Raw genomic sequence first — 12,937 nt, forward strand, 5'->3', positions numbered from 1 at the left:
TACCAGCAGTTTTTAGTACCACATGAAAGAGGAAGAAGATTGTTTTTTTCATTTGAGACTGGGTCTTGGAAACTGATAAGAAGCCGTTATTGCTGCTGATTTCTGTGAAAATTTGGGGCTTTGGACCACAGAATTAGGTGTTGTGTTCCCCTAATATTCTTTAAAATTAGTAAAAAGTTACATAAATAAACATTAATTTCTATAAATTACTCTGAAACCAGTCTTCTTAAGTGAAGCTGTTTGTTGTACTTGAGATGCAGTAATCTAGCTGTGGTATCTTTTTGGGCCTTGATCCATTTCCTTCTTTGATAATGCTGTTTCTTTTAAGATTTTTCATGCTTTTGGTCCCATGTTAAGATACACAATACTTCTCCAACTAAAATACGATGACAACTGATGTCACTTACGGAGATTGCATGAGTGCACTACACACAAATTCTGAGTTAGTTATGGTAATTTTTTACAATTTCCTTTCTGTGTGGTTTAGATAAGAATATGCATGAGAACCAGTTATCATCAAGACACAAAACCAGGTTTTCTTCTTTTGAGAGAGTCTGAAAAATCACTGTGCACAGTGTGTGCTGCCCGTTATATTGTAGCATGGTCAGTACAGTAAATTGATCATTTCTGCCTTCCTGCAACAAGCCTGCTGAAGCTCAGCTGTAAAACAAATCTATGTTGTATCTGAGTGCCTCGTTTTTACCTCTGTTATCTTAATGGAACCTTCACCAGATAGTGTGTTACTGTGATCCTTACCTACATGACAAATGAGGCACAGAGAAGCGAAGGTTGTAGTTTTGGACCAACAAGGCTGACATTAAGTACTTGCTGGCTGGGTTGATGTTTTCCCCTTCTCTCTACTACATGGTACCTCCGTTGCTTTGGCACTCAGGACATTTTGCTGAACTGAACCTTTCTGCCAGCTGTCTTGAGTTGAATTGTCTCAAAAGAAAAGCAGCGAGCACATGGGGCAGAGAGACCGCGCGATAGCAAAGACCCATACCAGCTCAGCCTGCCTCGCCTTAGCATTTGTCTAGGTCATACCGAACAGTGTGTGGCAGGGCATAGCCTGAGCTGATTTTCATCTGCTTCTGTGCTGTTCTGTTTTTCTAATTTCCTGTAAATAGGTGTGTATTGTTCCGTACACTTAAAGCAGTTCAGCTGGTAGTTATGAGATGTTTTATACTGGAAAAAAATTTTGCTTTTAAAATTTCCTTAGTACTGAAAAGAGCGATTGCCTACTTTTGAGATGTAGGTGACAACAGGATAACAACAAATTGAGAAAAGCTAGCATATCATCATTGGGACTGATTATAATAACATCCAAATAGGAAAATTATTTGCATACCTTTTTTTTTTTTTTTTTTTTATGGTAAGGAAGGGAATCGATTCATCAAATGGGCAGTTTAAATTCTGACCACTGAAGTAATTGGTGTCTCCTGTTTTCTCCACTGTCCCTGTCCTTAATGTGTCTCATGCCTGCAGCAGGGATGACTGAACTGAACAAGGAGCTGTGATGTGTTTTAGTCATCCCTGGTGCAGAGCCAACCGCCCCTGTAAAAGGGGGCACAGTGTAAGCATTTCAGCATACTTGTTTCAGGAGTGAGCAACCAAATTTCAGAGCATCCTGATTTTCTGAAGTGGGGATTTAAATGAACTCAAATTGACTATTACTTCTTATAAAAAACATAAAACAAATTGAAGACAGAGTTACTTATACAAAACACAGACATTTTTGTAAGTAAGTGTTAGTATAGTGGCAGAAGCTTTGTCAAAATACACTCAAAATTGAAATTTTTGTATTGGTACAGTTTGTTTTGAGTGGGACTTTAATATAAGCAGTACTACTGAAAGGATGGTTTCTCCCAGTGGAAGCTGAGAGTCTGTAAAAGGGTTTCCTGGTATACCCATGCCAGGAAAGGTACCTGACCAGAAAAGGCAGGCCTTTTCCAGAGTAACCAGGGCTCTCTGACTGTTGATACTGGATACTTGCACTACTCAGTTATTCAGCCGTGAAAGTTTGTTCTGGATTAGAATTAAATGCTTAGCTTCATGACTGTCAAATTACCCGCTGGGGGAAGATAGATGATACTTTTATCTGACATAGTGCATTTTATTAGAAAGTTAAAATTCTATAAGAATTTTTAAGCAATTTTAAAGTAGAATGAATTCATACCAGGTCACTAGTTAATATTGTGTAATTGTGGGTATTTTGGTAAACTATATTTAGTATATTTTCAAACTAAAGCTTCACTGTATATTCTGATGTGTCTTATTTTACGTTTTTAGTATACTCTATCTGGGGCCAGCTCTAGCCCTACAGTTTCGCGGTTGACTTGAGTTTATCTATGGTTGTGCTGCCACCAGAAGTTTAGCAGTTCCTTGTCACCTCCCAGGATATATGTTCCCACCACCTCTTTTGTGTTGGCTCTGCTGGTTTTGTGTCCACATTATTGGTTTGATTGGCCTGTTGATCAGAGGGAAGCAAGAAAACAGGTGAGGTTTTTTTGGAAAGCTTTTTGTAGGGCATGTCTTCAGTTTAAATGGGTAAGCTGAGCCAAATCCTACTATAGCCACATAACCACCAGAGCCAAAGCAAAATGCAGCCAGGATAGCATTGCCAGAATAGAGCAGGGTTAAGCTGATGGTGAAAGTGCATCCTACTGCATCATAAAGATTTCAGAGGGCCCTTTGGCTCACCTGCGGTAAAGATAGTTAAAAATAATGAGAAGTGATGCTTCAGAAATGTTTTTCTCAAACTGCACTGCCATATTTGCTTTTCAGTTATGCTTAAATTAAGAAAAATTACTGTCTTGTATACACAGCCATTGAAATTGAACCAGAATGCACTAGGGACTTTAAAAATTACTAAATACGAGTATTCTGACAGTTCCTGGAGTTTGACTGCTAGTGAGGTAGTAGTGTTTAGAGGTTAACTAGTGCTTTTGATTTTTCAGAACTTTATAAGCACCTGATTTTAAATGTGGTCACATGATAGAAATATTTAAAGTTAGTTTTGTTGTTTGTTTTTTTTTTTCAGTAATATTCAACACATGAGGGAACAGTTTGATACACTAGGTCTGTCTTTTACATGGGAAAGGGTAAGCTTTTCTTTTTTAAAGGATGCTGCTGTATTTTGTTGTACAATGGAACACTGGAAAACATGGAATTTCACTGTTTTATTTATGACAATATAAAATTCTTAGAAAGTGACTGGTTTAAGTTGTTCAAATATAAAATCAAGCTTGTCTCACGATTTTTATTTATTTCTCTCACTTTTGACATACTGATGTCTGATAATCTCAAAGTTTGGGAGAATCTTTTCTTTAAAGTAATTTCAGTTTTGCATTTGGATTTTTCTCTCTGCTTTTTCAGCTATTTCAAAGTAGCAATTTTCTGTGTTAGAAGATATGCAGTAGTCTAAATAGATACTTATGAAACAGCATGCCTTTGTGTTAATGTATATATGTTTTGAGGAGTGCTTTTTCCAGTGTGTATGATTTTACAATATACTCAAAGTTTTAAAGCTAGTAACTTGAAATGGTGTTTTGGTTATTCTATATTTTAAGCACAAGCCTGTATTTTCATAGGTGTTCATATCATGACCATTTTATAAAATAGAAGTTTTATTTAAAACACTAATGCTTGAGAATCAGGTGTTCACCTTGAAAACCTTACCAAACCCGATTAGACATAAGCTAATGTCATTTTCAAGATTAAAAAGAAATTAATATTTGAAGCAATTTTAAGTTTGTTGCATTTACTAGTGAATCAAAGTCAGTCACTACCTTTGTATTCTCAGCGATAACTGTTACTTATCACCTTAATATGATTCTGAATAGGGTGAATGGAGATGCTAATCTTGGATTTTTATAGCAGTATTGTAGGCCTGAAAAGGAAAAGGATTAGTTTTCTGGCAGTCTGAGACCTGCCATCTGTTTTCTTTAATCTTGAAGGTGAAAGTTTTTATGTGTATGGCTTGCATCTAAAAAAATATATTTTGCCCGTGTCACATATGTGGCAAGAATTTTCAGTATAAGCCTTTTGAGCAAGATTGTAGTTTTCTTGGTAGCCAAAAAGGTGCTTTGAAAATAAAAGATTTATTGTGGAAGGTTCACTGCACAGATTTTTGACAATTATTTTCTTATATTTAAAACTGTTGGTATCTCACAGATTTTTTGTATGTGTAATACAGCAGTGCTTCAAAACAGTGAAATCATGTGTGTAGGCCCTATTATGGAACACACGAGAGCTGAATGTTGCAGATTGCCTTTCAAGAAAATTGAGAAAATTCACACTTATATATTGACTTTTGTTTAACCTTTCCATTTTGAAGAAGAGGTGGAGAACTGGCTGTACTGGAAACCATGGCAAGAAATACGAGTACACAGGGAAATGTCATTTGTCATTTCTGTGCCTGTTCTTTGAGGCTTACCTTCACTTCTCTTGTAAACCATGTTTTGGTTAATGAACTTCCAGAAGTCTCTGAATACTTGTGGAAAGGCCTTTGATACACTGCAACTATGTTCATTTGAACAGTTGTGTGATTGAAATGCTTTAGAATGCTCTAGGGGTGCATAGTTTGTGGTTTTGAAAGGTAAGATTTTAAAACAGCTAAGAAGTTTTCCTCAAAACCACAGTGAATTTTGGAGTTCTCAGTCTGTAGTTTAAGTTAAGTTTTATTTTACTTGGAAAGCCTGCTTTATTAACTGTAGTAGGAGTGACCTGAACAGTAACCATTAGAAATAGATATGTTTATACATTTAAAAAAATGTATGATGCCTGAAATACATCTCTATGACATGATTTCCAAATGCACAGCTATTTGAGCTAGCCATGAAAGACCTGCCTTTGGAAGGAGAATAGCTAAGCTCTAGCAGAGTCTATTTTCCAGGCTGATAAAGCCTGCTTCTCTGCAAGGCTAATTAGGCTAGGCAGAGCATCTTACTGCCTCAGCTGTGCTGCTTCTGGGCTAACTCCAGCGTCTTTGCACAGTAATGCACTGCGCTGTGCAGGTACTTACCTTAAAAGTGAGCTCTTTGAGGTAAGGAATAGATTTTTTTATTATTCCATAGTTGTATGGCAGTAAATCAGTGGCTTACAAAATACTGTGACAATGCAAACAAACCCACTAGCGTTAGTGACTCCTATGAAAAATGCAAGAAAAACACTTTTTATGTGGGTTAGTCTAATTAACCAAGACTAGTATACAAAACAGAAATTTGTTTTTTATTTGATTTCATTGGTGTGGCTTAAATGTGCTTCTTCATTGTGCTAGAGCACAGTATTTGACAAATATATGCTGGAGGAAACCCATTCCCCTACCTTAGGTCCCTATTTTAGTGTGCAGAGAATTGCCTTTTTAAGGTACGAACCTTTTATGTTAATGTCCTCTGTGGCGGGCTTAGAGTATATGCCTAGATGATGTGAAGGAAAATTAAGTAAACTTTACCATTTTACAAATGTTAAAGGGGAAGAAGCATGGGAAAATAATAAAAAAGTACATTTTGAATACCTAGGGCATTTAGCTGTACTAAAGAAGCTGACTTCTTATAAAGTCGTATCTGACATTCAAGAAAGTCCTGACAAGGAGGATGAAGGCTAGCTGTAATTTTATTGCTTGGTAAAATTATTATGAACAAAACCCAGTGCACCTGGGATACTAGAATTTCCTTATATTTATCTGAGGTTTTTTCATCATTCTCTCTGTCTTGCAAATCAAAATGTAGAAGTATTTTTACATTGTAGCAGTCAGTGAAATTACTTAACCAGTAAGGCACCACAAATAAGGCATTATTAAAAGCTAATTCGAATATTTCAGAGAACCAGTTTACAAAGACACTTGAAAATTAGTGTAAGCAAACTAAAAATGTAATTAAATGCATAAAATAGCTCTGTAAGTACTTTGCTTTAGAGCAGTTTTGAATACTAATAGTGATCTGATATTTTTTTCCTGAAACATGTAGGTACTTTAATTGCCTCAAGTAATAAACGTTGTATTTTTAAATCACTTTGAAAATGGGGTGGTTTGGGGAGAGATTTTTAGAAAATAATGAGAGAGATCATTTCTATTCTGAACATTTATGTTTGTTAGATCCAGAATTAAAAAGCTGCAGTTTAGCATGGAAGAAATGTCTCTGAGAGACTTTAAAAACACCTGGAGAATAATAATTAAAAAAACCCCACTGTAATTTGGACATTCCTGGTGATCAGGTTTCCCCAAAATACCATCCCAGACAGCGCAGCAAACTGCCTGCCACTTCTTTTAAACATGATCTTCACAGGAATTAGGCAATATAATTTTCAAAGATTCCTATCGTCAGCAATAAAGGATGGAGAACGTGTAACATCTTTTCTTTTCTTTTGCTCAGGAGTACCATCAGACTGAATGCATGCTCCCAGTAAGCCATCAGTTCACCACTGTGTTACCCCAATCTGTAACTTTCTTCTAGAAGGTAGCTTATTCTGCCAACATTTTTTAGTCTTTTCAGTTCGTGCATTCCAAGTGACATGATCTTTTGCTTAAGAGTAATGTTCCCCTTCTGCTCTGTACATTTAAAAAAATTAAATCTTTGGTAGATTTTCTTTGTGCAGATATTTTTCTGTTTAGCTTTGAAGTTGTCATTCTTGTGTACTGCCTGAGCATGCATAAAACTGTAATAGTAGTTAGAACATTACCTATTAAATTTTATTTTTATCCACATATCACTGATAATCAGTCACCCTACTTGTAATTAAATAAAAAAAGAAACCGTTGATGCAGGGCTATTTTTTTGCAGGAAAGATATTCATGCTCTCAAAGGTAAGCATTGCATGATGTTTTTATTTGTAGCTAATGGAGCATGAAACTAAGGGCCTTTGAAATACAGATATTCAAATGAATTTAGAAATGTAGCTTGGTCTGGCTCTAAACCTCTGAAAATCAAATAATTATACTTCTGGATGAGGTGCTACCTGCCCCGTAATACCAACATAGGCAAATAATAAAGACTCTTTAATCTTCCCAAACAGTTTGAAAAACATCTGTTCAGAATTTTTCTCCTTAGCACCTTTTTAATAAATATCAAATGCAACATGTCTGTCTTCAGGATAGTGTAAGACTGCTAAAAATAAAATAATCAATAATAAAGTAGGAATTACTTATGTCTTATCTAGTTATGTGTTATTCAGAAAGCCTGATGGATCTTACATTAAAAAAACCCACTTTTGTGCAGCCTGTGTTACTTTTATTTAAAAAGAAAATAGCTATGAAAATGGCTTGAAAACGTAACCTTCTTCCTAAAAAAAAAACAAAGAACACCCCCCCCCCCCCCAAAACCCCTCAGTTTTAAGGTCAGAGCTATATAATAGAAAGTTCTAAGAATGGAGCAGATTTAGAGCAAATAATGAATTATAAAACAAGGTATTTAATAATCAGGGTTTTTTTTAATTAATGAGCAAAATGTTCTATTCAGTCTGTTTGGGGTTTTTGTTTATCCAGGATTCTTTAGTGTTGGTTTTCCCATGGTTTTGGTAGCCAGAGGCGGGAGGGAGGGTATCAGATTTTTGTAATGATGAACAGCCCTTTAACCTTAACATGAACCAGTTGCTTCCCAAGTTACAGTGCTGTCCAATCTAAATTGTAGTACTGCTATTCAGTCTGTAACTGAGAATTTATTTGCAAAAATAAATGAGATACTAACCCCTCCATCATGCTGTTTGTTAGGAACAGATTGCTGTGCTGCAATAAAGGGAATAAGCAAGGTAGTTTTTGGTAAGGTTAGGGGTCTTTCTCCTCTATACTTTGGCAATACCTGCTGTTTTTAAAAGCAGACCACTTTTTAAAGTTGTTTTAATTGTTTTAATGAATTAGTGTAATTCCTGTAGGAACAAGGAGCAGTAACAGTAACCAATGAGAAAGATGTGTTTTGGTGACAGTATCAAATACTCTTCATAACTAGCAAACTGACAAAAGGGAAACGGAAAGAGGGAGATGCTGTCCTATTTCATATTACCTTCCGAAATGCTGGGGTGATAGGTTATCACTAAATCTCTATCTAATATCACTAAATAAAGTCACAGAGCACTGAAGAGCACATGCAGTGGACAGCTGAGCAGCATATTTCACATTTGTAAAAGAGTTCTGATTTTTAGTATATATTTTATCTCTGGAGAAAATATGCTAATATCCTGTTACATATATTCACTGAACTGCTTTATAATGCTGGGTGTTAGCTAGTGCTCAGCTCACAAATGAGAAGCAGAAAGTTACTTTTTCTGGCAGGGTGGAAGGGTTCCACGTGCTGTTTTGCAAATCCTTTTATAAACCTTTTTCTGTATTTCTGAGTTAAGTTCATTCTGTTAATGCATTGCAAATCTTTGTCATGCTCATAAAGTATAAATAGAAATGTTAACATCCACCTTAATTTAAGCGTGAGAGCAACCTAATGGAAACTTTTTACCACACTTTATTTATTTAATCAAGATCAGTAACTGGAATACATGGGAAATTATTTTTCACCGTAAGTCTTTCCTAAACAGTAGGAAAAAAAACCAAAACACATTTTTAGATTGGCAGGAGGTTTCTGGCTTGTTGTCAGCAGCTCATTTCACTTGGTAGTGATTTCATATGCTTTTCTTCGTGAACTTTAAAAGTTACTTCAAACCTTCATGGTTATGAGGTTAAATGGTGAGCTTGAGTGATCTTTTTGCAGCTCAGTGACCACGCAACCAATTTTTTCAGTGATAGTTTGCTGCATTTCTTTCTAAAAGGTCTCAGTTTACAACTTGGAGGGAGCATGTACATGGGATTCTATTCCCAGGAGTTAGCTTGTTAGCTTGCAGCTCAAGCTTGTGTGGCTTGTAGCTCAATCTAAACATGCTTGTTTAGATTGAGAATGTCATCTCTTTTTGTTTCAGTTAACACGCATCTGCCATTTAGGACCAAAAAGAAATATCTCAGTCCATTTTACCATTTTTATTTGACAGCTCACTTCTGTTGTCTTTCCTGTTTGTCTGTTGCTCACGTAATTTTATATTGTACCCAAAGGGATTGTCTCCTTTTGTGTGCCTGATATTCCAGTGATGAAACTCCTTTGCCCGTAGTGGCATCACACTGGCAGAAGAACTGGTGTCACTGTGTGGAGAAGCAGGGGAGAGAAAAAGAAGAATGATTAAATGGATAGTGTTTAGTTGGGGAGATGGAAATCAGACTTCTGTCAAGTAGGGTTTTTTTCAATGCAGAGCACAGGGATTTAATCAAGCAACTGTTTTTCATGAGTAAGTCTTCACATGCTGTGCTGAAAACTTGCCATTAAATGTCTCTTTCTGATCTTTAAAGCCTCTTATACACACTTTTGAGGCACATCAATTCAAAGGTCATACTAATTGTTCAAAGTAACGTTTCAGCACTGGAATATAAAGCTGAAAGCAGCTTTTCAGCACTGGAATGTAAAGTTGTAGAAAAAGAATAAAATTTTTATGTTAGAGTTTTTCAGATGTCATTTGAGTAGCAGATGATATTACTGAAGTTGTGTGTAGTGGGAAGCTTAGATGATAGGAAGGCCTGGGTAAAAGACATTTCACATTTGGAGCTATTTCACATGGTCAATAACTATTTGCAAATGGAATAAATTTTATCAGTGGCTTGCTGTCAACCCTGTAACTCTAAAGTTAAAGAGATGTTCTTGTTGATTTGAAGTTCAGTGTAAGAGTCATCTTCCACTTCAGTAAGTACAAACATGGTCAAACAGAAAACTTGTAGAAATGTTTCTTCTTTAAACAAGTGCAAGTTAAACAGGAAACTGTTGAGGAGGGAAACGTGATCTGTTTATTGTTATATATTTATGATGTAATTAGAGCTTAAATACTGCATGAGTGAGTTGTTTTTACTTTGGCCAAACTTTAAAATGCATGGGCGCAAGCATATGTGTTTCCATTGCACCTATGAAACCGCTGTGTTTGTGTAGAGAAAATTGGGAGTCTGTAATCACGTAATCCTTCAGTCAGCTCTGCATATCAAGATGTTTATTAGAAGGGCAGCTTGTATTTTTAAGAACAAACATTTAAAATGTGTAACATTGTAAGCAATTGATAAGTAGTTTTTTTTTAATTATGTGAGTTCACTAAAAACTTAGAAAATGTAAGTTTTAAAAAAGCTCTTCATTACATTTTTATTTGCTGTTCTTCTCTGAACTCCCCATTACTCCTTCTTAGGTTGTCTTTTATTTTTATCTGTCTTTATTTCCCATTTAACAGTCCCCCTCATTTGTGACTACTTTTATGACTCATTTTTTCCATACTTCAACCTAGAGCATTCCCCTAACTATGTCTAGCTTGCCTTTTAATAGGGTCGCTTACTTGATCTTTGATTGTGAGATAATCTTCGCAAGCCTTTCATCCTGAAGTTTAGGATCTTGCCCCATATTCTGTCGTGTCTGCCTCACGCTGTATCTGTCAACAGCTTTGGTTCCTCAGGGCAGTTCGGATGTCCTTCTGCATCTGCTGCTGCAGCTGTGGGCTCCTCTGGTCTGTTTGCTTCTCTGCAGCCAGCTCCCAGCTGCCTCTAAACAGCCAGCAGGCTCTGCTCTCACTTTTCATTGCTGAGCAACAGCGGGATAGGCAACCTGGCTAATATGACTTCTTTATGATAGAGTTCTACTTTTTCTGAGTTTTGCTTTTTCCCTGCTCAGGCAGCTGTGGTCATTTTTCTATTCATTTTCCATTCTTATATCTGTCAGCATTGATCTTACAGGGGATTTATATTCCATGTTTATAGGGAACTTTTCTTTGTGCATCAAACCCACACAAAGCTCATGTTCTCTGGTTTCGTGTACAGGTGAATATCACTCATTATAAACATTACACAAGTAGGTTTTGTACATAAATACATAAACAAACATGTATATTTTCTCTGTGGCATATATTACACACTCCTGAGTTAATTGTTTAAGTTAAAATGCTGTAATAAAATACTAAGTATAGTTTCAGGAATTTTTATTTAATTTCTACAGGAAATAACCACTTGCTTACCAGAGTACTACAAATGGACACAATATTTCTTTCTTAAGCTTTTTGAAGCTGGGATAGTGTATCAAAAAGAGGTACGTACAAACTTTGACCTTGGATACTTGGCAGGTGCACTAATTCAAGTCACTGACGCCAGTGGCACATTTCTGGATTGTCCTTTCACATTCATTAAGTGGATTGTGCTCTATTAGTTTTAAATCAGTGCAAAATAGAAGGAATTTTATATGTAACTAAATTTTATCTGTAACTAACATGAATGGGTATTGTAGCAAGTCACATCAGAAGTGTTTATTGTCAGTGATTTACATTGATGCACAGGATCAGAACATAGCTGCTATTAGTTTATTTCAGAGCTTTAATATAGCATTTTCTAGATCTTGATTTCCCTCTCATGAAAACCTACAAGGTAATGTGATCATTAGGAGTCTCTTCAGCAGTGAGATTATTTAACTGTATAACATTACTCTGATGCTGTGTCAGAACTGATAGGATAATTGGAGATTATGTGCCTAACCGTCCAGTTCCTGGACCCTATTTGTGATCTGTACAATATTACAGAAGTATTAGGTGCTATAAGGCTATCACAGCTGTTTATCTGTTAACAGTACCTTAAGAAATTACTGACCTTGGAATATTTTGTAAGTAACATGTATCAGGCTATCTGAGAAGGGAAGGGTTTGGTTAACTTCTTAAGCAGGAGGCGAAACAAAGATGTTAAATGAGCTTCTAAAGAACTCTCTGAATACCCAAAGCAACTCAGTTCCAAAATACCTGAACAGCTGCACCTAAACAAAGCTGCAATTTAGTGAATGTTTCTCACTTAGAATGGAAACTAAGATTTCTTAAATATGCTTTGACATTTCATTTGTATTCTACAGAAACCAGGAAACTCCATAGGATATAATTAGGGATGTACTCTATTCTTTGAACCCAGAGAAAGGAGTTGATGGTGAAAGGTAGCATTTGGAATGGCAGGGTGTTACTGAGCAACTTCTGTTTTCATGCAAGGTGTATTCAGAGATTTTAAATGACAGCCATCAAAAAGATTTGGTATTTGATGTGTCCTAACATGCTGGATTTGTGGGTTTTTTCCCATTTTTTCTCCTGTAATTATTTCTTGTGTTTGTAATAAAAAAAAAATCAAACTCTAGCTTTGCCATAACAAACTTACTTTATCTGTCAATTTGTTTGCTTGACAATTGATCCCAGGTGAATCTGAAAGCAGAAGGCTTGCTGCTTTGTTAGAAGCCATGATGATACACAAAACAAATTTTGCACACAGGCTCCAAGAACTGTGGGATCCTGGTGGTGTTTGGGTACCAGTGGTTGGATCTACTTCCCTCTTACAAGTCAAGGATCCGTTTAAGGACTTAAATCAGCATCTGTCAACCTGTAGGAGATATAGTCTCTGGTGCATATGAACTGGTTGCTTTTTGACAGGGAGCAGATGGCAGAGGTATCCCATAACCCTGGGTCTCTTCAAACAGTCATATATACTTCAAGCATGCGTTTATCCCATGTTGTCAGTGTATCTGCAATATATGTTAGGTAGTGCTTTTGCACAGCTTGATGTCTCCTGTATTACAATTTCATTTTGGGTACAAGGAGATAATTCATATCCTCGCTGTGGCAATAAGAATAATACATGCAGAGCATTAGCCTAGTTAACGTTCTGTTCCAGCAGTATGTGTGTCTGGCCAGAAATTACCCTGGTAGCGAGACACAGACTCAGTTTGTCTGGGAGCTGCAGTTATTGAGAATTAACAGTATTTGTCTGGGTGCTGCTGCATCCTTAGAGGGCATCTTTATTCACCTTAGTAAAATCCCCTCTCTTCTTCCTGCAGCACTGATCTAGTCATTATACTGTAGAGGTCATTGACCTGGCCTGGGTGTCTTACTGAGCTTGAGATTTATAGGTGCCTAGATTCCA

At 36.4% G+C, this 12,937-nt stretch overlaps 1 protein-coding gene across 3 annotated transcripts in view; it reads left to right on the top strand.

Moving 5' to 3' along the window:
* The window catches only part of LARS2 (leucyl-tRNA synthetase 2, mitochondrial), an 88,555-nt gene that overhangs the window by 14,457 nt on the left and 61,161 nt on the right, over positions 1–12,937 (top strand). For 2 of the 3 annotated variants that reach the window (XM_040591350.1, XM_040591351.1), the window contains exons 5-6: positions 3,041–3,101; positions 10,992–11,081. In XM_040591350.1, coding sequence (XP_040447284.1) covers positions 3,041–3,101; positions 10,992–11,081 — 151 coding nt within the window. The remainder of the gene's footprint in view (positions 1–3,040; positions 3,102–10,991; positions 11,082–12,937) is intronic. The other variant, XM_040591352.1, reaches the window with a different exon arrangement.

This window comes from Falco naumanni, chromosome 4 (genome assembly GCF_017639655.2).
Source record: "Falco naumanni isolate bFalNau1 chromosome 4, bFalNau1.pat, whole genome shotgun sequence".
In the NCBI taxonomy this organism is placed as follows: domain Eukaryota; kingdom Metazoa; phylum Chordata; class Aves; order Falconiformes; family Falconidae; genus Falco; species Falco naumanni.